This window comes from Parasteatoda tepidariorum, chromosome 5, assembly GCF_982258835.1.
Source record: "Parasteatoda tepidariorum strain Cologne lab strain chromosome 5, Ptep-v5.0, whole genome shotgun sequence".
NCBI lineage: Eukaryota > Metazoa > Arthropoda > Arachnida > Araneae > Theridiidae > Parasteatoda > Parasteatoda tepidariorum.
The window spans coordinates 76,036,933-76,063,591 of NC_141759.1; the positions used below are offsets into that span (position 1 = coordinate 76,036,933).

Below are 26,659 nucleotides of genomic sequence, written 5' to 3' on the forward strand. Positions count from 1 at the left end.
AACAAAAATACAACATGGAAAGAAATTCTAATGCACATTATTTATTAAATAATTAAAAAATAAACAGTAATGTTGATATTTTTTCTCAATATTTTTATTCTTTGAGTAAATAGGAACTTTGCTATGGCGAAAAATTATTTTTATATGCATTTATAAAATTTTATTCCTATTTCTGCAATAAAGAACTAAATAAATGCATATGCTTGATTTCAAATACTACTCTTATAACATAGATTAAGGCAATTAAAGTAAAGTTAATAAAATCTGCAGGAATATATATATATATATCAATTTAAAGTTTTACTGGGATCACAAGAGGCTACTGCTAAGAATACAATTACATGCTTTGAATTCACGCTAGAATAAATAGATAAAAATTATCAATAACTTAAGTTGTCCTACATTTTAAAATCTAAAACTATTTATTCTATATAAGAAATTGATCCAACATTTCTTTCATTTAAGATGAAAATAAATCTTCCAAATGAACTTGAAGTAAACTTTAAAACTAAGATTATAGTTAAAAAATGAAAAAACGAAGTTATTTTGTATTTATAACGCATCATTTATAAGCAATACCATGCACTTTTTTTATTGAACTGAAAAATCTTAAATATTCCGAGCTAGAAAATTTCGTCAAGTATTAACAATGTTTCAGTGGGTACCACTGAAATTTAACATTATAAAAATACGTTATATCAAATCCACATTTTTATTAAGCGATATTAAGGCGCAATTTTCTATACAGATAGCTTTAGACCATCTAAAATGGTTGAATTTAATTAGAAAATTTAAACGAAAGCAAGAACGTATTGGTTTTCACAGCACAGCTATTGTAAGTGAACGGCAGATGGACACGTGTGACGTCAGTTCGTGAATAATCACGTGACTCCCCGTTTCAGGCGAAAACGAAAGTAAGCGTTTTTTGATTGAAAATAACTAAATAAATAGCCTTCTTAGAAAAGTAATAAAATGTTTTCTGGGAGTTTTGAGGGATTCTGAATGCATTAAAATTTAAAAAAAATTTGACTGTAATTGTCCATTACACAACAAAGCTTTTTGTTCAAAAATTTCTTGGGTGTTAATTATTCCGAAAAAAAAGAGTTAATTTTACTGTACTATCTTGAAATTAATGAAGATATTCAATAATAATAGAGTATTAATAGAGATAGTAACTGATTGATCATTGATGAATTTTAAGTAAGGTTAGTTAAGTATAGAATTAATTAATTACGTAAATTTTATATTTTTTTGTTCTAGTTAAAAATCTGATTTCAAGAATAGCTAAGAATTCTTCTTCTGCAATACGGACAGTTATTCAATAGCAGGTGATAAACGTCAACCTCGAAGTAATTCAGTAAACAAAAATCAATCCATATATTTTAGTTAATCAGAATTGCTTCGATAAAATAAAAATGCATACAAATATGAAAAAAATAATATTTTAAAATTACCAGTTTATCTCTAAGAATAAATTTATTTAATAAATCAATTTTCTTAACCTAGGCAGTTACAATAATTTCCGGATGTAAGAATAATTGAATCCATGGTGAGATGCTGGTGCAAAAGCTGGCAGACACAAGTGGAGAATGATTAAACAAAATAAAAAAAGTGACAGCAAAACTGTCTTGATTTTCACTCATGTAAGGGTGAAAGTAACAAGTTCGAAAATGGTGTCCCGCGGAACTTGAGTAGTTTCGGTAGTGAGGACTTTTTTTTCTATCAATAATCCATTTTTTATTTAAAATTTCTGTTACTCTTATAAAAAATTTTAAAAGCAAAAAGAAGGAAATCAAAATTTAAAAAAAAATATAGATTCATAATTTTTCTAGTAATAACTTATGGAATTAAACATGAAAAGGACACGCATTTATAAAAAGTATTATTAGAACTTCCCCTCGCGCTTTTCAACAACACTTATACAGTTCTTTTTAGTTTTCATTTCAAATTTATTTGTTTTCAACTTATGTACAATGCACACAAAAAAAAAACGGACCACTCTGAATAACTTTTGATTTCATAGTGATTAAAAGAGTTATTCATAACTTAGGGAAAAAAATAAAGTAAGCAGATGACAATGATTATAAATAATGCTAGTTTGGAATTCTTATTATGTTGTATTCTTATTATGTAAAGCGAGACAAACCACGCATGTTCTCTCTACTGGTACTTTTTCTTTTAACAAAAACCGCATCCACGAAAATTAATTTAGATAGTACATAAATTTAAAATTAAATTAAAATCTTATACAAAGTAAATAATTTATCTTATTTTATTAAAATCGAAAGGGCGTGATTTTTAATAAATATTTGTATTAAAATTGACTGAAAAATTATTTTTTTATAGTTATGTTAATAAACTGAAGATTCCTGTGTCGAAGTATAAAGTTTAAAAGCGTCCTCGTCAAACCTCAAGTTAAACGGAGATCTGTCTTCCAGATCCTTTCAGAACAAATTGTCGGAACAGTTTAACATTTGCTTGAAAGGGGATCTCTGAAAAACATAAAGCTTGACATTCAAGCTTTAACTGAAAGCACAAAGCAGTCATTGTAAAGATGAACAACAGAATTTTTCAAATTTTAACTCTATCCACGTTTTTAATTCTTCCAGAGATTCCATTAAAAGAAGTAAGTACACTCCTGTTTTAATAATTTTTTTTCTTCAAATATCTGTTCTTTTAGGTAACTGCATTATATTTTCATTTTTTTTTTCAGTTCAGTTTTCAGCTTTTTAACGACAATTCAGAAAAAAAGAAAATAGGGGTGACGTCGCAGTCAACGTTTAGGGGGAAGGTGATAGGTGGCAGTCAACATTTACATGGGAGAGGTAGGCTGAAAAAGCTTGGGAACTTATTGAATAAGGACTCAAGATCTTAAGGATTTAGCTCTTAAGGACCTTTTTAAGAAATTATAACTTTATATAATCTTCTGTCCAATAACTATTTAGGAAAAATATACCTTCAAGATATCTCTCATGGGCTGCAATAGCGGCACAACTCAAAAAATCAAGTTTTGAGATAAGTGGGTTTAAAGTTTTCATTGCTAAGGAAAATGCATAAGAAATGCTTCAGTGTGCTTAAACGAAGATTGCCTTCAAGTTGAATTATGATTTGTGCTAGTATTGCTGCTGAAAGAATGTGTATTTTCTATTTACACCAGCTCTTAGTCCGAAACGCGTGTTTTTTTAGTTGTGCCACTATTGCAGCCCATGAGCGATATATTTAAGGCTAAATACAGCTTGTACTTACCAATACCCTGTGGTGTAAAAGTGTGATGCTTGCAGCTTCTTTTATGCAGTAAGGCTAAACTCTTCATGTTGAGAGCCGGAAGTACGTAATAGTTGTCCAGATCATTTCCGTAGCTACCTTGCCAATCTTGCTGCATAAGTAGATATGTCATTGCGCGGACTTTTGTCATCTCTGACCCAAGCTCATCTGCAGCTATGAGAGCCTAAAAAAATATTTTACGATTGACTTATGTGTACAATATTACCTTAGATTTCTTTCATCGTCTGGCTAACCGTTAGAGAATTTCGTGATTCCGTTCTCCGTGCATAGCAAACGCGAGTTAGTTCTATCAAAGAAGTCCTCCAGGAAGTTGTGCCAATGATTGTTGTAGGAGTCTCCTTGTTGTCTGAGATAGGTTTAAAATTACAAGGCTACGGAATTGAACACTTTGATAGTTTCAAACGCAAAAATAAGTCGGCAATTCAACACCGATAAAAAAAAAGTTTATTACAATGTTTATTTATTTATTTTTTTATCTGAAACGAGTAATTTCAAGAAACTGAAACGAAAATTAAAAAAAAAAATAATCTTGCTTTATGGTCGAAAGGTAAAAAAGTGTAATATGTTTCGAGCACCCAAAACACGACGCTCCTCATCTGATGAATTATAAAAAATTTAAAAATTGGTAAAGAACATTAGAAGATACAGTTGCCAAATAACAGTCGAAAAAATAGTAAGAAAAAGCTATTCCCTTCACTACCACATACCCCCACCCAATTATTTTCCCCTTCCTCTTTTTCCTGCCTATAGAATTTTAAAAGCATAAGAATTTTTTCAAGTAAACTATTTAAAGCAAGGTTTAGAACTAGTTCCCATACTGGGCAAATCGCGTCAGAAAGGGTTTACTTCCAACCTGCTGCAGCTGATGTCGTAAAAGTGGTATCTAGTCGGGGGGGGGGAGAAAAAAATGGCTAAGGCTACCCAAGGGGAATGCTGATAATGTCCCTTGGCGGAAGTTTGAGTAGTTAATTTAATAAATGCATCGAGATAGGTCATAATAAGGCTCCTCTATAGTGGGTATAGTGTATTACTTTCATTCAGGGGCTCTAGGTTTCTTATGTTCTACCACATTAAAAAAAACTTGCGCAGAAAATAATTTTCCTTGCAGATTTTTTTTGTTGACATACTTGTTGATGTGTAGGGCGGACAACATTGCACTTTCTTAAAAACACTTTATATTGTGAATGACAATTAAAAAATAAAAACTTTCAGAATTTTTTGTAATTTTGCCAAAATTTTAAAAACTTTACCACGATCGAGAGAGCTAAAACAAAGTTATGTTTTAGATGAACTTTTAACATATTATACTTTTAAAATGTTTTCACATGTTATAGGAGTGGGGGAAATAACTTTATATCCAATTTACAAAACTAAGAATCATGCATTAAAGCATAGACTTAACTACCACTGAGAGAAATTTTCCATAAAGCATAGAAATTTCGCAGTCCTGAAAAATGTGGTGTAACAGAAAAACAATCAGTCGGACATATTGTGAAGAGATGTGGTGACCCGTTATGGAACTAGAAGGTAAAAAATTGATGCATTAAAACATCACTTTTTAACACCAGATGGCGTCGCCACTTTAAAATCACGCTGTATGATGAAACGCTTCTATATTAACTCTATGTAAACTATCTTTTTTAGCAGCAAATGCTTTGAGATAATTTACATGAAAAAATTATCAACTCGATTTTAAAGATATTACTTGAAGATTTTTAGAAAGGGTGTCATTTTTCCCTATGCAATATTCGGATAGGCCAAATTGAGGAGAGAAAGTTAATAACTTGTTCTTTTTTAGTACCACCAATTCTGTAATCATTCAATAGGATTGCAATATTTTTATAGGAATGTTTTTTTTTAAATGTTTTGCTTATTGGAAAAGGTAAAAGGCTTTTAACTCCTCATTTTGATCAATCCGAGTTTTGCATAGTTGATTGATTCATGATCTTGATTCATGACTGATTCACGAACCGGGATTTATGATCTTGCCAGGATTGAAGTTTTGCCGTGTAAAATCTTTCAAAACGTTTGTTTCTAAAAGAATTGTTTTTTGTTAAATAGAGTTAGTATAAAAGTGTTTCCATATTTTTGTCAAAGCCGGCTAGGAGTCCGAGCGGTCAGCGTGCCTGACTGTGAAGCCAATGGTTGAGGGTTCGAATCCCGCTCAGGGCATGAATGTTTCTCTCTATGTGTAGTTCTCGGTTGCGTGATGTGCGAATGTGTCCCACCCTATAAACGGCTATCTGTGGCAGTGCGGCGTGGGTAATGTTGTTAGCCTCCGTGACTTAGGTTCACAGGTGCCCACTGGGTAATGCTAAATAAGCAACACTTCCAGCATTTTTCGAGGTGAAGAACGAATGCTCAGTGCCTGCCGTACAAAAAAATATATTTTTGTCAAACTCTTTTATATGAAAGCTGAAATAGTCTAGTGGAATAATTTTGCTTCAAGAAAGCAAACGCACTTCAAGAAAGCTGAAGTTATTCACAAATGGAAACTTAAATTAAAAGTGGTAAAAAAGTGTTGGTAAGTATACTTCCCACAGCCTTCGAAAGGGTTAAGTAACAACTATATTCTAATGCATACCTGTAGAGCTAAACCAGTGCTATGGATGCTGCCGAAACTTCCATCTGCTTGCTGCCATTCGCTGATGTCTCTTACTACGTCTTTCTTCAAGAGTAACCATTCCTTGCTTGCATTCTTTGATGTCTGGCAAGATATGGCGAGCAACGCATATGTTTGAACGTCTAGAAAATATGAGGGCAAACAACAAAAATAAAATTAACAGAATGTTACTTCGCAGTTCAATCGTCCAAAATTGATATTCTTACATTCTTGAGGACTTCTGTGAATATTCATTATTTTATGTGAAAACATTAATAGGTATAAAAACATTTTTGTATGCATTTGTTTTTGTTTTTTTTTAAAGAATATTTTATTAATTTTGATAAAATAAAAATTTGGTGGTAAAAGTTTCACTCATAAGAGCAGTGTTTGGAGAAGTAAAAACAATGTATGATAAAATCGAGATTTTCGCAAAAATAACATGGGTGACAGCTAGTAAGGACCATTGAGATAATTTTTTCTCAGTGGCAGCAAAATTTATATTAACGTATACACATAAGATCCATTACATTATGACCACCCTCCATCTATAACAATGAGCTCGCCCAGGTTTTCATGGTTTCTCGCCTAAGAACAATGTTTTCATGGGGCACATTAGGACCCATAATCCTCATAGAACAGTACCTGACGTCTGTAAGCTACTTGAACATAGTTGCAGACCAGGTTCACCCAATCATGGCAACAGTTTTTCCTGCGGGGGATGGTGTTTACCAACAGGATAATGCACCATGTCATAAGGGTCGAATCGTCGTGGAACATTCCAATGACTTTCAAGTCATGCCTTGGCCCCCAAATTCACCTGACCTTAATCCAATAGAGCATTTGTGGTCCTACTTGGAAAACCAAATTCGTGCTGCCACGCTACCCCCTCGGAATGTGAGGGAATTGCAGGACCAGTTGGGGAGCGCTTGGTACCAGATACCTCAGACTACCTATCAGCACCTTGCGGAATTAATGCCACGGCGGGTACTAGCAGTTTTGAGGGCTAAAGGTGGTTATACATAATATTAGCAGGGTGGTCATAATGTAATGGCTCCTCGGTGTATATCCTAATTATAAATCTTAAATTTTTGTCGATCATAAAAATAAATTTCATGAATAGCATTAGATGTTTTAATCTGCTGCTCGTGCTTATAAGGGTTGGCGAAGTAGCTATATTTTTCTACCCATTAACTTTAATCATTTTTATTTAAATACAATTTGTTATTTTTTAATATTTAAAATGGTAATAAAATTTACGTTTTATAACTTCAATTTGACTTAAAAAATTTGATTCTTATGACACTCTTAATAGGTCTATCAAAATTAAGGAATCGGTTAATGGTACTTTGAGCAAACATATAAGTATAGACGTAGCTCTTCAACGCAAACAGACCATTTTTTATTTACAACTAAAGTAATTTATAATTAGCAATTTACAACTAAGCAACTCAATATTTGATTTAAAAGCTCGTATTTAAAATGCTTTATCATTTTCATACTTTAAGAATTATGAAAGCGGTACTTTAAAGCAACAAAAGTGAGTTAAAGGTTAATATGTAGAATCCTAGTTGTCACGACGAGTAATAAAACTTATGTAAACAAACAAAAATAATGTGTATTAATAGCATTATTTCTAACAACGAAAAAAAACTTCATTGTTACACAAAACAAGATGCGTTTCAGAATTGAGGTAGAATTTTAACAGAAACAGGTCGTTGTTCATTTACTTCCAAAGGAATTATCTTCTTATTGGGCAATTGATTCCTAAGCTATTATTAAAACTGTCTTATAGTCGGTAATATGAAAACGGTACTTTAAAGCAACGTCGAAAAATGGATGCATGGCTAATATGTGTAGAATTCTAGGCATCCTAACCAGTAATAAAACTTATAAACAAACAAAAATAAGGGCTATTAACAACATTATTTCTAACGATAAAAAGAAAAACTTCAGGGAAACTTGAAATACATTTCAGAATGAAGGTGGAGTTTTAGCAGAAGCAGACCATAGTTTATGTACTTACAAAAGAATTATCTTCCTATTGAGCAATCGATTCAAAAGCTTATATTAAAACTGTCTTATTTTCTGTAGTATGAAAGCGGTACTTTAAAGCAACGCCAGTGAGTTAAAGGTTAATATATAGAATCTTAGTCATCACGACCAGTAATAAAACTTATAAACAAACAAAAATAATGGCTATTAACAACATTATTTCTAACGATAAAAAGAAACAATTCAGGGAAGCTAAAAACAAGATACATTTCAAAATAGAGGTAGAACTTAAAACACAAACAGACCATTGTTTATTTACAGCTGAAGTAATTGATTTCATTTGAAGTGGTGCAGTAATATCTCACGTTGCTCAATCTCTCTTTTATATCTATTGAGCAATATAAAAGAGATCATTTTCTCTGCTTCTTTTCCCCCTTTTTTATTATTAAATTTAAAATGTTTGATTTTTTAACTTTCACAAACGCCCTCAAAGGACCGCCAGTCATCACTTTATGGCATTATCAACAAGATATCAACAGAGGGTTTTTGTTAATCAACTTTAGACCGCCTGGGTCAAATGTTGAGGGTGCGGAAATACTGAGATAAGGAGAGTGACCTCCTTCGAAAAGATATATCTATCAATGTGTTGTTTCTGATCACGGCGGTATAAATAACCGCCAATGGGGTAATGAAACAGTTCGAATCGTGAGAAGATATCCACGAATTGATTGATTGATTGACTTTAGAATGATGCAATGAATTAAAACATTTTATACTCACTTCATTAATTAAAGTGACAATTGAATCAACAGAAGGGCTGAATGAGTGAGAAAAAATTCTAAAATCAATTAACAGGCTCTAAATTCTAAAGAATAATATTTTCAGAACAATTTTAAATAACAATTTTTGCTAAATATCTCTTCTTCAAAATATCTTTGATGCTGCTATCTAGGCATGTCTATCAAGGCATTCTTTCCAACCCATTTTCGCACAATGAATTAAATGACACCAAAACAGTAACGATTGTTCAAATAGTTCAAAAGTTATTCATAGAGACCGATTATTAAATAAGTTTCTAAGATGATTAAATCCAGATAATTATAAAACAGTCAATTCCTAATTTTTATCCTTCCTCTTCATGACCAATAGGATATTTCATCGTATGCAAGGCACCCACAACTTTGAAAAAAAAAGAGAAAAAACTTGAAAAATGGTTTTAAACTTTTCTCAAGACTGCTTAAAATTTGTTTAAGTTAACATTAAATTTTTTTTTATTAAATCAGTTTCACGTCACTAATATTTTTGAAAGTGAAAATATTTTTGTCAGATATGAATATATATAAGTATGTATATTTTTCAGAATTTAGCTACCAATTTCCAGGATGTACAGGCCAAAGTATCAGGTCTGAAAAGTTTAAAGGCTAAAAGTGGAAAAATGAAAAATAATACGTTTTTATAGTAATACTTCAACTTTATTTCTTGACTCAATAAATTTTAATTCTTTTCTAAAAAAAATTCGGAATAAAAAATTTTGATTCCACGCAATATTATGCTTACATTTTCAGAATTCCACATGTGGTACGTATAGCCTCCACACTGCATCTAAGTAGTCTGCGCAGACTATTAAAAACGTGAACCAGTTGTGCGCATGAACACAAACTCTATTTTATAAGTAACTGAATGAAATTTATCATATATGTTTGAGAATTGAATCAGTAGTGGTTGACAAATAAATAAAAAACAACAATATTCATAAATTAAAAAAAAAATTTTAAACATATATTTGCTACCACTTTTTTTATTTTTACTAGATTTTATCATTAAATAGTTCTTTTCTAAAGTTACTTTCATAGAAGTTTGATCGGACTACCGAAAAGAAACTGTGAAATTTTCAAGGTAGTTAACTAAAACTACCTATAAGAAACTGTGCTGAGGATTTCAGTCATAGTTGGTATCACTCTTAATCATATATGGCAACGTTACTTTTAAAAAGTAACGAGTAAAAGTACAAGTATTTTTAAAAAAAGTAACGAGTAAAAAGTTCTTATTTTAAAAAGTAACGAGTAAAAAGTACAAGTACTAAACAAAAAAAGTAACGATTTAAAAGTATATTTCTAGGAAATCGAAAATTCAAAGTAACCTAAAATTTTATTGAATAATATTCTTATGTTCTTTAATGTTTTTGCAAAATTGTTGTTATTTATTTAATTATTTTTAATTTTGAAAGTTATAGACATTAATTTATTTTTAAATTCGAAAGAATATTATAATATAATTTTATAATATAATCGTATAATATAATTTTAATATCAAACTTTTTATGGATTTGCACGAAAAAGAAATTTTATCTATTGATTTTAATTTTTAGTTTATTATTTTTATTTATTTAAATTACTATTGATTTAAAATTGTTTTACTCTATAGAAACGCGTTTTAAAAGCACAATCATAAACAAAGCAAACACGGGATTTCAGATAGCTTTATGATCTTTGAGCTAGTAAAAAATAATTGAATGTGCAATATAAGTTGGAACAGAACAGTTTACAGTTTCATTTGTAACAATGGCTAATGCTGAAGTCATGCGAGAAAATCATTTTCCGAACATTTCTGCCTAACGGAATAATTAAAATTTGTAAACGAATTTTAGTATCAGCGGCTAAATTAATCCTTCGAGTTTTCAAGAATTAAAATAGTAATTATAATACTTTTCAATAGCACAAATAGTTCTGAAGTTCTGAGAGATTTGACTAGGCGTTATTTGACAAGGTCGGGCATAAACATAATTTTAATAAAAAATGTATTTAGTAAAAAATGTATTAAGACAAAAATGTATTATTAGTGAGTTCAAAATGAAAATTGAAAAACGTAATAACAAAATCCAACATTTTTTACATGTATAAAATAAATGCATAAAATTCGAAAATGAATGAAAATAACTTGCTAATTAATATTTTTATTCATTTTGCAAAATAATTGCATTTCGAAAGTGGTGTCAATGAGTCTGCTGCGAGAATTTCTCAGAACGTGCTTAGCCACGCTGAATAAGCGCTCCACGGGAGCACTAGAAGGTACTGCAGTATTACATTTCACATATAATTTTTTTACGATTGGATTTTTTTTAGAAAGCTTACCGAGTTTTAGAAAAAAGTAACGATTTCATTCGACATTTCTGTTACAAATACTTATACTTTTTTCCTAAAAAAGTAACGAAAGTACAAGTAAAAGTACTAAGTTTGAAAATAACGAAGTACAAGTAAAAGTACTAAGTTTGAAAATAACGAAGTACAAGTAAAAGTACTAAGTTTGAAAATAACGAAGTACAAGTAAAAGTACGTACTTTTTACTTGTACCGGCGGTACAAGTAACGAAAGTAAAAGTACTGCCATATATGCTCGTAATTGATAAGACTCTAAATCTATTAACTGTATTTAGTTTTTTTCTCTCCCCTCTCAGGTCTGGAAGATGTGTCGTAGTACGTGCTGGAAAGAACGTAAAACTAACCAACATCCAGACGCCTTTTTGGCGAATTTTGTTTAGGACAGAAGGATATACTATCTCAGAATTAAGATAATAAACAAATCCCCTTTAGTTGACCGATTTTCATCAAGGAAATTCTACCTTCCGACCTCTCCAGACTGATTGGTGGCGATACCACATGTAAAAAGGAAAAAAATAAAACATAAATCTGTCACAACATATTACAAGCGAAGACAGGCCGATCAGTTTACGCCAATCGTATCATCGCCAACTTCCGTTGTTAGATCGCAATCGCGATGGTGTTTCTAGATTTTGACCCTAATGCAAATGTCATTGCGGAAAAGGGTTTTTTAGTTATTTATTTATCTAGAAAGCTATGAATCACCTTTTTTTTTCTTTAATGTTGAGGCTAAAAAAAAAAAAAGAACTCTGTTTTGTTGCCTGATTAATCTCCGTATTTACGTTTGGTACAATTGTAATATTTTCATTCATGTATTTAAGCCGCAGTACTTCAATTTAGATAAAAATATAAATTTCATTGTTGTTAATCGAGATTTTATTATTATTTATAAAATATGATTCAAGTCATTTTTAGAGTATTTTTGAATTATTTTTTGTAGAGTATAAAATCCTTAGAGCCACCTTTGGCTACCAGTTTCGTAACATTTCAGAATTATCTAGTGCTACAAGTAAACTTTAATAGTAACGAAGGCAAATACACAGAACAACTGAAATTAAATCTTCTAATTCTTCAACCACTTCGCCAATCCAAACACCTTAATCAGTTTTAATATATATATATATATATATATTAAAACTGATCAGTTTTAATATATATATATATATATATTCTGTCTTTTGCTTGATATGTTTTATTTAGTATTTTAAGTTTTATATGTTCTATTTTCGTTTTCTTTTGGTGCTCCTCACACAATTGTATTGATATATTTTTCTTTGGCTAATGCAACATTAGAAAGTACGCCGGCCAGGTGGTCGAGCGGTTAGCACGCCTGACTGCGAAGTCATTGGCTGCGGGTTCGAATCCCGCTCTGGGCATGGATGTTTCTCTCTCTCTCTTTGTGCTGTCCTCTGTTGTGTGTGTGTGTGTGAAGTGTAAATGTGGCCCACCCTATAAACGGGTTTGTGGCAGTGTGGCGTGGGCAACGTTGCTCCCCTCCGTAACTTTGGCTCACAGGTGCCCACTGGGTAACGCTAAATGAGTAACAATTCCGGCATCTTCATAGGCAAAGATTCAAATTCAGTGCCTGCCATTGGAGGAAAAAAAAACATTAGAAAGTACTCTTTTTTGCGGATATAATCGCGTGAGCTAATCACTAGATTATATTTTTTTATTTGGTTTCCTGGCAATCGAGTTGTTAATCGAGAGAAACATTTTATTTATTAATAATTTTCTTCCTTCTTCTTAAAAATGCATATTTATCCTAGATTTCTTTGTATTTAGAACTTATTATATGGGTACTATATACTGGCAGCTTATGTGCAGTAAATGAAACTTATTATTATTTTCCTTATTCTTATTTGTTAATCTCTCTTTTATTTATCTATTTTATATATATATTTGCTATAGCACGAATATATTCACGTGAGCTCCGTCACCATTACTTATTAATTAGTATGACAGTAATATTTAAAATTTTTGCAGCCATTATAGAGAGAATAGAAAATAAATCTGAATAATTACTTCGTAACTAAGTTTCTATTTCGACAAAAGTGAAAAATTATTCAAATAAATACTTAACGTAAAACTATTTATATACATATAGATCGATTATTTTTTATAGAGTATATTCGTTAAGAAAACATGATTCACACTTACCGAGCCACCTTGGTTCTTCACTTCGTCTGAAGGCCATATTTTTCAATCGCTTAATATATGAATCTGGCATGTCACCAGAATTACACAAGGCAAGGTATGCCACTGGATTGACAAAAAGCCCTTTAGATTGTCTCTTCGATATCGATTTCTTCAAGAGTTTGATGATATTCACTCCGTGGAAGTTTCTTGGGTTGCTACAAGTGACGATCATAGCGTGTATGTAGTGCACCAGCTCATGCATTTTCAAAGGCTTCTCGTGATTTCTGTATAAGGACAAATAAGAAATAAACAATAAGCGTATACCATGCTAAGAGTCCATCAATGGACATTGTCCAATCCAACGGCTTTTACAACCCGCTCTTCTCTTTAGCGTTTAGTTAAAATATAAAAAATAAAAACTTCATTCTTGAATATTCTTTGACATTGCTTAGGTAACAAATTTTAAAAAAAAAAACAAAAACAAAAAAGCTCGCGCTGGAATTGAAACCAACTACAACCAAGTGGAAAGTCTCAAATAAAAAGAGCGCGAGTCGTTAAAAGTCGCTGGTTTGTAAATTAGCATCCCGATTTTTGTATTAAACTCCGTTTTTTTGCTGAAGTTTAAATCCTAATTAAGTTTTATGTGAGATAAGAATGTAATTTTTATGGCTAATTAACTATTTCACATTTAGTCTCCGTGGTGCAGGAATCTTGTAATTGAAATTTTGACCCATTTTCGTCTAGCTAGAACACTTGAATTTTTACCAAAGCACTGGTAAGGAATGCAATTCAAATTTAAATCGTTTCCTGAAACTTCAGCAAGTATAAATTAGCACGATATCGTCACCAGAAACAACTTACTGCTGATCAAAGTTTCGAATTAATTTGAGCACTTAAATCTCCACCGGAGTTCTGTGTTTTATTACAAAACAAATCTCAATCCTTACCCGATATCTCAACAATTTGAATTTAGCATGATATTGTCTCACAGAATTTTATTGTCAATCGAAATTTTGACCACTTTCAGATTAACTGCAGCACTAAAATCTCTACCCGAGTTTTGTTGTTCAGAACTCAAATCTCTACCAGAGTAAATCTCTACCAGAGTTTTGTTGTTCAGCACTCAAATCTCTACCAGAGTAAATCTCTACCCGAGTTTTGTTGTTCAGCACTCAAATCTCTGCCAGAGTAAATCTCTACCAGAGTTTTGTTGTTCAGCACTCAAATCTCTGCCAGAGTAAATCTCTACCAGAGTTTCGCACTTACACTATTTTGTACAAAGGATAGTTGTAATTCCGTGTTTGAAGTTTCAAAAATAATTGTACCCAACATGACCAATCAATAATTCAAACATATATGCATGTAAGACCTATTATGAGAGCAATTATGTTTTTGGCCGAGTAACTTAATTATGTAAAGTTCTTCCAACTTCGACCGTTATTTTCCTATCAAAATTTGAAATATTCCCCAATAATCGCACAAGTTGCCAACTATACTAATATTTTCATCAACAGCTGCAATGGAGTCATTGACAGATATGGTGTTTTGTTCTGTCGTAACCCTGGATTTTAGCAGATACGATATTTATAGGCAAAAAATTTAAGAACCTTGAATAACTAATGATAGGAATTTCACGTGCTAAGATTTAATTATTCGAAGGCCTAACTTTAAATATGCTAGCTAATTAGTGCAGATGATATTTTAAGCTATGAAATGAGACACAAAAATGTTCTTTCTCTGAATAAGCATACCTTTCTTTCATATCGTGTGAGTCCATTTTTAAGTTGGGCAAACTTTTTAATTTATACTCAAATGATGATAAAAGTCACTCACCTCAACAGATCAAGTGCCAACTGAACTTCAAGTTCTTTTTTAGTCATGAGTCCATCATAGTTGTCAGGATCAAAGTAACTTTCATTGGCCAAGTATAGTGCTGTTACAATTTTAGGGGTGGCTTTACCCCAACCCCAATCGGTGTCCCTCTCTTCGATGATGTGCCGCACAGACTTGTGCAGGACATCGAACCTTGATGGTATCCAAGGTGTGTCACCTCTTGTCACCAAAAATTTTGGAGTGGGCGTAGTTGTCGTAGTGGTGGTCGTTGGTATCGGTGTAGTTGAAGATGTACTTGTTTCTGTTTCAAGTTCGCTACTCGTATCGTCATATAAATAATCTGTGAGAAAAACAAACATATGATGGTACCATACATAAAAATTCTTTTCTTTCTTTATTTAAAAACAACTGGGCATCTGGGCCGCTCAGCGGCCCCTATCCCATTCATAATGAAATTACAACAATGAGTTAAAAACATTTTGAATATAAGCAGTTGTTGTGGTAGCTTTACATAAAAATTGATTGTTGTGTTAACCGATATACTAATTATTATATAAATAATATTGGGGAACAAATTTTTTATTGCATTTATACAAGTGCTTGATCTAATCTGATTCGGGTGTTGGGATATCTAATCTGAAAATAGTTTTTTTTTCGAAAGCTATTCATTTTTTTCAAAGTCTTATTTTTAGTTTAGTTTGCTTTTTGTCTGAATATGCAAGTTTATAGAGAATGTTGATATACATGCATGTACACTTTCCTGCTCCTTTGAAAATAACACATACAGAAAAAACCATATGACCTTGATGTATCGCATCATGAGCTGAAATGTATTATCTCCTTCATTCTACCACGCCCTACGTACCAGAGAAGTGGGGACACTTAGTAATCACTTGAGGGAATAAAAAAAAATACTGATTCAGACTAAATTATTAAATTGAATGAAAACTGTAGCTTGTAGAAAGAATCCAATCACGCATATGAAATCGGCTAAGTACTTAAGATATGTTTAAAAAAGTAGAAATATACGTTAAAAAATATACGGAAAATAAAAATAAATTGCTCCCGAGTCTAATCTGTAAAAGAAATAAGCATATATGCCATGTTGATCACTAAAGCTGAATTGCTACCGACGTAATTGACTATTATCATGCAAATAATTTGCTTGAGAAAAAGCATGTACATTGGTGCAAAAAAAGTGTTATTGACAATAAAATTGCCAATTTTACCTAGATGCATAACGACGTAATTTATTATAATCATGTTAATAATGTGTGTGAGAAATTAGCTTGTATATAGGTGCAAAAAAGTGTTATTAATAAAATTGCTTATTTTACATAGATGCATAACGACGTAATTGAATATTATCATGAAAATTATCCGTGCGAGAAACAAATATGTATGGTATTACCAAAGTTGAAACTAACAATAAAATTGATAGCCATGCTAAAATGCTAATTAATGCAATTAATTGCGATACAAATTTGTGAGAAAAACGAACATGTATTGTGTTATCAAACAAAATGTAAATAACAACAAAATTGATTATCCTACAAATAATAGCTGAAGCGTATATGATAATAGCAAACAAAAAGTAATTAACTCTTTCGTTACGAGCTCGTTACTCCCCTCCTCGTAATACCGTTTTATAACCGACCCAATCTTCTTCAAACAGCCACTCACTAATATTTCATAGGCCTACATTGGATTGATACCACTAAAAGTATATTTTAAATGAGCTTAGATTTAGAGGTTGGGCAGCTCTAACGAGCAGGGCACTTCAACCAAAGGTCTATTGTACCTAAACCCTAAATCATGATTAACAAGAAAGCCTTGTGGCTGAAATGAAGTTCAGCAAACACCTGACAAGAACGTCTTGCAGTTCCCAGGCCTTAATGTGATGTTGCCCTAAATGCTAAAATCTTTGAGCAGAATAGACCTCACAATCACTGAGTATATGTCGTTAAGTCTCCTTCCTCTTCATTATAACAACCTCTACAAAGAGGCTAAGATTTAATACTGTCTCCTGAAGTGCAGTGTTCAGTGAGAAGACCAATGATCTTCCTCAAACTGTTCCTGTTTAGCTTCCTTGAATGCGCTATGCATATTTTGCAAGTTGAAACAAGCTCTTTTTACGTATTACGCTTTAGAGCTAGGTGCAAAAGTAAAATATAACAAGACTGAAGACATCATACTGAATTAAATTACGACGAATGTTTGGAATTATAATAAATTGTATTTTTATTTGTAATACTTTCTTCATCTTAATTTATAACTAGCGTTGAACAGCGGACCAAATTCTGAGCTTACGACTTTCAATGTTCAACTCCGTAGCCTAGAAATTTTGAACAGAACCTAGAAGACAAGAGAACTCTTTAGACAAGCATTAGGGCAAATTAGCCTCAGTGGAGGACTTTTTGACGGAGCTATAGATGGTTATATAGCACTTAAATAAGAAAATCCAAACATCAGCTCAACGAAATGAAATATGTACTCTTCGCAGCGCGATACATCGTTCACTGGCGTCACTTCAGCGGAGCGGATTGTCGTAACGAAGGGTTAACAACGAAATTGATTATTATTGATTATAAAAATGATAATCATACTAAGAGTGATTATCACACTAAAAATGAAACCTACTATTTCCAAGTTACATGTGGTACTCACAAAGTTGGCAATACTAGATGAGTCGGTGTTGCAACCTCGCCCTACCCCCGCATTTTGAGGTGAAAGTTCGAAATAGGTATCACTGGACAGGATTCAAAAAATATTTTACTCGTTTAGTTTCACTTATAAACCCGCATTTAGTACGGTGCAATTAGTGCAGTGCAATGTAGTACTGTGCAAAAAGTTCTGCAATCGTAAAATTTTGACAAAGTAGCAATCTCTCCTCGTTTAATCCTGAAAATAATTTTAAAAAAAATGAATAAGGATAAAATATATCGTACCTACCACAGTTCTCTTCATCTTCTCCGTTCAGGCAATCAGGCAAGTCATCACATCTGCCTGATTTAGGTATGCAAAGACCATCATCACATATAAAGTAACGAGATTTCTCGCAATTGTTGATATTCTCACCTGAGAGAAAAATTTTAAAACATAATGAGATGATGAAAAATGCTAAAAGAACGCGAGAAGAACATACATATTTTTACATTATAAACATATAATTACATGATGAATCAATTTAAAACATTTTGAGAAAAGCACAAAAAATTGTTATTGGTATTTCTTGTCTTAGTATTTCTGCCTTTGTCTTCAGACTGCACTACGTTGTTACTGCAAACGTTGAGTGTATTGAAAACCCTAGTTTTGTTTTCAGACTGCGCTACGTTGTTACTGCAAGCGTTGAGTGCACTGAAAACCCTAGTTTTGCCTTCAGACTGCGCTACGTTGTAACTGCAAACGTTGAGTGTATTGAAAACCCTAGTTTTGTCTTCAAACTGCACTACGTTGTTCCTGCAAACGTTGAGTATTTTGAAAACCCTAGTTTTGTCTTCAAATTGCACTACGTTGTTCCTGCAAACGTTGAGTGTATTGAAAACCCTAGTTTTGTCGTCAGACTGCACTACGTTGTCACTGCAAACGTTGAGTGTATTGAAAACCCTAGTTTTGTCTTCAGACTGCATTACGTTGTTACTGCAAACGTTGAGTGCATTGAAAACCCTAGTTTTGTCTTTAGGCTGCACTACGTTGTTACTGCAAACGTTGAGTATTTTGAAAACCCTAGTTTTGTCTTCAAACTATTCTACGTTGCTACGATAAACGTTAATTATCTTGAAACTCCGGTTAGATTTTTACCAGTTCCTTTAAATCTCACTAGTTCAAAATTGCTGGCACTGAAACTACATATTCGTCGTTCCGAATTAAACATGGGTAAAAATTTCACCATTTCTCGAAACTTCAGCCAAGATCTTTTAAATTGTGCCAACACAACAGTATTGCCATGTAATATCCTCCAACTCCCAAAGCATTTGCTGCCAAAAGAAGTATTGTTTATACAGAGTTAGAAAGCACAATTTTTTTTTTAAACATTTCAAGCATATGTCATCTCAGTTAACCTTCTATAAGAAACATTTCCAAAAAGTGGACTACAGAGATAACTAGAAAAAATGTACTAATCAAAACTATCCAGATAAAAGTGGTGATTTTGGCCGCTATGTTTTTTAGGTTTCACTTATGGAGAAAGACGCAAAAATATATTTAAATGGTAATAGTTTACAATTGGGGGTCCATTATATATTTGGCTAGTTAAAAATTAATCAATATATATGAAAGTCGATTGACAACGAATCACATAACGATGAACGAAAGTTACAGTAACCCGAAGAAGACGTCATTGAATGCAAAGACAACAAAGAATTGCAATGTTACCAGAAATGGGGCTTTAGCAAAACTGAACAAAAATTATCGTCAAACAAAAGAGTCTCCGATTTTACATCTCAACCATTTAGACATCAATTTTTAAAGCTCGCAACCAAGCCTAGAATTTTTTTCCTCTTACTAATCGATAGAGAAAGTGCCCAAAATTTTTATTAGAAGTTTAAAACCTGCTAAAGTAACCTCAGTTGACGGTATCTAACTTAATAAAACAGAGCCCTTAACATTTATATACAATCACAATTTTCTTAATGGCACTTGCCACATTTTGAGAAACATGTCGAGTGAAGCGATAATAACCCATTTCCATACTTGCCAACTTTTAAGTTTTTCAAGAATGATTTCCCCCAATGGTAGTAAATTTAGATTTAAAATGCAATTCTTGGCAGTAGCATTCACTTCACAGTATTTTGAACAAGCTTAAGCGGATTACTACAGTAGTGTTACATATTATTATATATGCTTAATTTTTTTAAAAAATAACGGTATATAAAACATATTATAAATTAAATTTATAAATGCAGGGAATACATGGAAAGCATATATTTTATTACCACTTTAAATACAGAAATAAAATTTTACGCCCAATGCGTTAGAGTTGGCAGGTATGCATTTCAGATTAAATTACATGCTTACTTACTACTGCAAGCATTTTCCGTGATTTACAGAACCAACTAAAGGAACTTCCTTACCTAACCATCATTTTTTTAAATATCTAATTATTTAATTTTAAATAAAATATTGATATTTTAAAATGTTTGATTTTTTTTTAATTTCAAACGGTAAATTATCATACCTGATTAATATTTTTTCTATTTTCGTCGAATTCATCCGAAACTTTATGTTTCAAGCATTATTCATATATCTGGTGGAGATGGCGACGGATGGTGTTATTCTTTAATTCAACAAATAACTTATTGTGTCTATTGAGTATTTCTGATTTTTCATAAATTGATCTAATTTAAATGCGCATTTAATTATTTATGTTTTAACCTTATAGGAACGTATATGCAGAACCTTATACATCTAGTACAGCTAGAACGGGAGTAACCAGAGAGGCCTCATAGGTATTTTGGTAAGTACCCCATAACCCCACCAGTTTCATTAAAAAAAAGTATTTCACCATACCTTTAATTATAGTTAATACAAGAAAGGAAACTGAAATGAAACTAAAGTATAAGTATGGTGAAAAGCCAGTGTTTCATTTCATTTAATAGCTTTGTTAACTGAATCAATATATATATATATATATATATGTATATATATATATATATATATATATATATATATATATATATATATATATATATATATATATATATATATATATATATATATATATATATATATATATATATATGTATATACAGAATTTATTTATTAATTATTAGGACAGAGCAGTCATGAAAGTGTGTACGAAAAGTTGTGTTTCTTCATTATATGTTAGGGAAAATCTTGCAAAGTAAAATCCGTAAATGTCTCAATTTAGGGAATGAGGGAAATCTTAGTAATTGTAATTCGTTTATCAAATGGGTCGAGCGTTTCCCACAGAGAGCAAAGGGAAAAATGTCCTGCTTTTAATTAAATGTATGTTTGAGCCAAAAATAGATTTAAGAACAGGATGTGACTTTTAAAAGTGTGAGAAAGAATTTCGATTTGAATAATTAATTGGGATTAAGATTTATAGAGAAGAACTAGCATAAAAAAATTAATTGAAGCTTTTTATGTTACACACACACACACTGTCACAATAACTACAAATTAGTCGTTCCGAATTAAACATGGGTAAAAATGTTACCATTTCTCGAAACTTCAAGCAAGATCATTTAAATTGTGCCAACAGTATCGCCATGTAATATCCCCCAAATACCAAAGCACTTGCTGCCAAAAGTAAGATTGTTTATATAGCGTTAGAATGCACATTTTATTTTAAAACTAATTCAAGCATATCTCATCTCAGAAACATTTCCAAAAAGTTGACCACGGAGGCAATTGCCAATAGAAAAAATCTAGTAATCAAAAACTATCCAGATAAAAGGGGTGATTTTGGCCGCCATGTTTTTTAGGTTTTGCTTACGGAGGAAGTCACGAAAATATATTTAAATGGTAATAGTTTACAATTGGGGGTCAATTTTATATTTGGCTATTTGAAAATTATTCAATATATATGAAAGTCGATCTACAACCAATCACATAACGGTGAACGAAAGTTGCAGTAACCCGAAGGAGACGTCACTAAATGCAAAGACAACAAAGAATGCCATTGTTACCAGAAATGGTGCTTTTTGCAAAACTGAACGAAAATTATCGCCAAACCAAAGAGTCTCCGATTCTACACCTCAACCATTTGAACATCAAGTATCAATTTTGAAAGCTCGGAACCGAGCTTAGAGTTTTTTCCCCTCCTCTTAATCGATAGAGATTTACCGTAAACTTTTATGCGAAGTTCATCATAAATAATCATGCCTACTCACTGCAGCAAGCATTTTCTCGATTTGTTATGCATTTTAATAAATTCTAATTAATTCACTACAGAATTTTTTTTAAATATCTATATATTTAATTTTAAATAAAATATTGGTGATTTAAAATATTTGATTTAATTTTTTTTATATTTTAAATGAGAAATTTACATATCGGATTAATACTTTTTCTATTTTCTTTATATTTGCTCGAAACTTTCGTTGAATTCATCCAAAACTTTTGGTATAAGATATTACTCAAATATGTGGTGGAGATGGCGAAGGATGGTGTTTTTCTTAAATTCAATAAATAACTAAAAGTAAGTTTTTCTGATTTTTCATGAATTGATCCAATTTAAATTAGTATTTAATCATTTATGTTTCCACCTTATAGGGTAAACCAACCAGTGAAGGAACACTACCCAGTGAAGGAACATTTCATATATATTCATTAAAAATAAGAATTTGAAAGTTTTTCTTTAGATTGATCGTAACAATAGTTTACTGCCAAACAATAGGAAGTCATCTAGCAATATTTTGGATTACCTGGTCAAATAGATTTCTCTGAAAAAATTTTTGAATTTGTTATTATCTCTGCAACACCTTGTTTCGTTGAAAAAATTATAAGGTGAGTGTTTGTACTTATATGTTTGAAGTGGAATTAATTGCATGTAGTAGTCTTATTTTTCTCACTGTGAAAAAGATAATTCAAAATATAGTTATTGAAGTTACGTTTTATTTTTTTTAAAGCACCATAGCATAATCAAGTACTGAGATAAGGGGGTGTTTATTCACTGGATCACCAAACGATGAAAAACCAGTGAAGGAACAAGTGTTCCTTTACTGGGTTTTTCTCCCAGTTAATGAAAATAAAAGAAAATTCGTAATTTTCTTGTACTTTTAGTCATATTATACATCAAAATTCTGTTTAAAAGACAAAAACCAGCTTCTAACCAGTGAAGAAACAGGCATATTCCTACACTGGGAATACTTCCAGTGAATGAACAGTAATGTGTGATATATGATTTTACATGACTCTAGGATAAGTAATTCTGCTATATAGAGGACAACCGAAATTTTGTTAAAAATTGTATGAATAATTCCTGAAATAATTTCAGTTCAAAATGTTAATTTAATAGCTTAATTTATGAAAAAATTATAATTTATATTTATTAACGGGGTGTGTAGTTACATCAAATGTTAGGCAACTTAATAAACTATGTTTACAAATCGAAAACTAATTAAATATAATCATAAAAATAGAACATTTTTTCGCTGGCTTTTGCACCAAGAACTCCTAATAAGCTATCATTATAGGATAACAACGTGATTATATAATTTATAGAAACTACTTTACAATGTTAGAATTTAGAAGTAAGTTCCTCAACAAAAAACAAAGTTAAACAGAAACGATACTCAATTTCTTCAGAAGCTTGAGAGGGAAATCCCTCAAGATATGTTGTAAATTTTTAACACAGCATTGACGGAAGAGTCTAATATCGAAAATGTCCAAGAGCCTGTACTTTTTCCAATATGGAAGAAGCACGTATTAAAAGAAGACCACTTGGTTAAGTCAAACTTAGGAACTGAAGCTAGTATTGATAATGAATGCATATTAGATATCGAATTTGAAATGAGTCCTCATGCTGATTCTCTTAGTTGAAAAAAGAAATGATTCTGTAAGTAAAATCAGTACTTCTAAAGATCCTCTAGATATAAGTCAACAAGAGATGGATTTGCCTCAAACTTCAAGACACCTTTCCCCCGTCTATTTTCGAGAAAGGCATTCTAGAAATGTTGCTGAAAAATCAGAAGAAGTTTGGAAGAGCCATTTACATTGGCCAAATATTGATGATAAAAAGAAAGGTCAAATAAGAAGAAAAGCGAATAAATTACCTTTTGCACTAACTTCAGAGAAATGGCAAAAATTTCAAGAGGCTGAAAGATCTAAAAAACATTAAAACAAGAGAACATGGAAAAGAAAAAGAAAGAAAAAATACTTAAAAAAGAAAAAAAGCTTCAAGAAATAAGAGGAAAAAGTGTAAACAAAAAGGTGATAAAATAATAATGATAATAAACAGCATCGGATGACACAATGATTTAGATTTGACTGTCAAATTATAAGAAAGAACGATTTTTTTAAATTTATTTTGTATTTAACATCACTTTAATTTCTAGTTCATGATTACAGAAAAAAGTTAGCATTTTACAAGTACTTGTATCTCATAATTTCACAAATAGTCTTGTTTTTAGTCGGACCTCTATTTAACAAAATCACTTAATACCAATAATAAGCTCGTTATATGGAAAATTCGTTAAATAGAAAATCACCTCTTAAAATACTTAAACAACACAAAACAGGTTTTAAATTCTTAAACACTAGACATTATTAAAATAGCAATTGATACACTTTTATCTTGTAAACTAGTATCTACTATTTATCATATAAATCTCAACCATAAAAGAAATCTGCATGGAAAGCAAGAATAGAGCAAAACATTATCCAGTGTTACACTATCATGCTATATACATTTTCAACTAAAAAAAGTCTAAATTTATGTATAAAAATATAGTTGCATTTATTATAAAAGTAATTTTAAACATACATTACCACTTGCGTTAAGTTAAATTGCTACGGATGAAATCCGTTAATTTGAAGTGAGTTTTTCGTTTGAAGTGCAAACAAAATGGGAAAGGGAATTTACTGCTTTCTCTAAGATAATTTTTAGACAAAACAGTAATACATTTCATAAAGCAGTGGCTTCGAAAATTAATTTAATGTCATTTCCCCCATGAATTGGTTTAACAAGTTTAAAATGTTAAGAAATATTTTGGAAAATAGGGAAATTGGATCTCAATGAAAAGTTCGTTAAATAGAAAATTCACTTCGCTATATGGAAGTTATTTTACAAAAAAATTTCCAAAATGCTCTTGGTTCCTCGAAAAAATTCGTAAAATAGGGAAATTCGTAGAATGGAAGTTCGTTAAATAGATGTCCAACTGTATTTGTATGGCTAAAAAATTCATAAAGAGCATTAAAAAATAACCAAAATTAAGTGTTCCTTCACTGGGCAATTTTGTGTTCCTTCACTGGTAAGAGCTGTTCCTTCACTGGGTCTTCTTACTACTTGTTATTTGAACCTCCAAAACTTTAAAACTATATTATGTAAGTTCTCTGCAATTTTTTTGCATAATTTGCAATTAGTAACAAATATGTTGACACTGTCATTTAACTGAAATTACGAATTTTGAAATTAATATGATTTTTTAAAAGGCAAGCGAAGCTTAACCCTTTGGGGACGGGTGATTCAGAAAAGCATTCGTACAAAATCAGAATCAAGTCGTAATTAAATAAAAAACGGTAACTTAAATGTAGTCGTTGCTAATTTGACAGACTTACTTTGCTTTTAATTTAATTATTGTTAGTTTAAACATATATATAATCAATGTTAATTCAAAGTATAACTAAATAGTTTTATTTTGAACAAAGGATTGGTGAATTAAATAAATCAAACAATTATTACTCCGCCCACAAATAAACTGCTAAAGAAATACTTTGATTACCAGTTTTATATTTTTAACCTGATTGATACGGTTTTATGCTGTCACGTATTTGTGACAGTCGGCCCGAAAGGGTTAAGTGTTCCTTCACTGGTTAGTTTACCCTAGGAGCGTATATGCAAAACCTTATACATCTAGAACAACGGTAGGTGCCATAGCGACCTCATAGGTATTTTGGTAGGTATCCCATAGTCATAACCCCACGTAGGTTTGAGTATAAGCCTCCACACGGCTTTTTATAGGTATTAGTTTGATCGAACCACAATGATGGAAAACCAGAGCGATTTCATAAAAAAAATCTAGTAAAAATAAAAAAGTGGTTGCAAATATATGTCTAAAATTTGTTTCGTTTATGAATATGATTGGTTTGTCTTATTGACTTGTCAACCACTACAGAGATTCAATTCTCAATGATATATGATAAAATTCTCTCAATTACTTTTAAAATAGAATTTGGGTTCATGAGCATAATTGGTACACTTTTTAAATAGTCTGTGCAGTCTACTTATAAAATCCTTGAGGAGGTTTTCTGATGCAGGAGGTGATGCATTAGCTCAGTGTTTCCCAAACTTATGACTTTTGTGTACCCTTTCTAAATTTTTCGTAACGCTGTGTACCACTAATTAAAAAAAAGGAACGTACTTTTTTAAAAAATATGTTTACTTTCCTTGGTACAAAGTTTTCGTTAAAAAAATTCTTAAATTTTGGTAAAAAAATTCCATGTTAAGGATGAAAATTAAATTCTACTAAAATAATCAAAATCAGTAGAATTTATTACAAACCTTTACAATAAAAAAAATTGCAGAAAAGATAAAAATCACAACTGACTGTCGACACCACTATTTATTAACTGCTGACTCTACAAAATAAATAGCAAAGGAAAAATACGTAATCGTAAATTTTCATGGCTGGCTTTGTTTTTAAATAAAAAATTTTGAAATTTTTGTTTGCTGCAAGATATTTCGCATAAGAACGCGTACCCCCGTTAAACTGTTCCCGTACCCCTTGGGGAACGCGTACCACACTTTGGGAAACACTGCATTAGCTGATTCGTCGGATTTTAGGGAAGGTGTAAATTGGGAACAAAACTGGGGGGGGAAAGGAGGTGTCAAACACCCATTAATAAAGTCAAAACTGACTAAATTAAATAACCAGACTAATTTAAACATTACATGCTCACTGCTGCAAGCATTTCCGTTCATCAATTTCAAATTAGTAATAATGACTATTATTCAAATAATTTTTTAA

The 26,659-nt window shown here is 31.4% G+C and overlaps 1 protein-coding gene across 2 annotated transcripts in view; it reads right to left on the reverse strand.

Annotated features, from left to right (window-relative positions):
* Positions 1-26,659, reverse strand: part of LOC107450603 (uncharacterized protein CG3556) — a 73,437-nt gene that overhangs the window by 11,059 nt on the left and 35,719 nt on the right. Inside the window, exons 3-7 of one of the 2 annotated variants that reach the window (XM_016066433.3) lie at positions 17,961-18,086; positions 15,009-15,348; positions 13,197-13,459; positions 5,870-6,030; positions 3,247-3,448 (exon numbers count right to left, since the gene is read on the reverse strand). In XM_016066433.3, the coding sequence (XP_015921919.1) occupies positions 3,247-3,448; positions 5,870-6,030; positions 13,197-13,459; positions 15,009-15,348; positions 17,961-18,086 (1,092 nt within the window). Of the gene's footprint in view, positions 1-3,246; positions 3,449-5,869; positions 6,031-13,196; positions 13,460-15,008; positions 15,349-17,956; positions 18,087-26,659 lie in introns of both variants that reach the window. The other variant, XM_016066435.4, reaches the window with a different exon arrangement.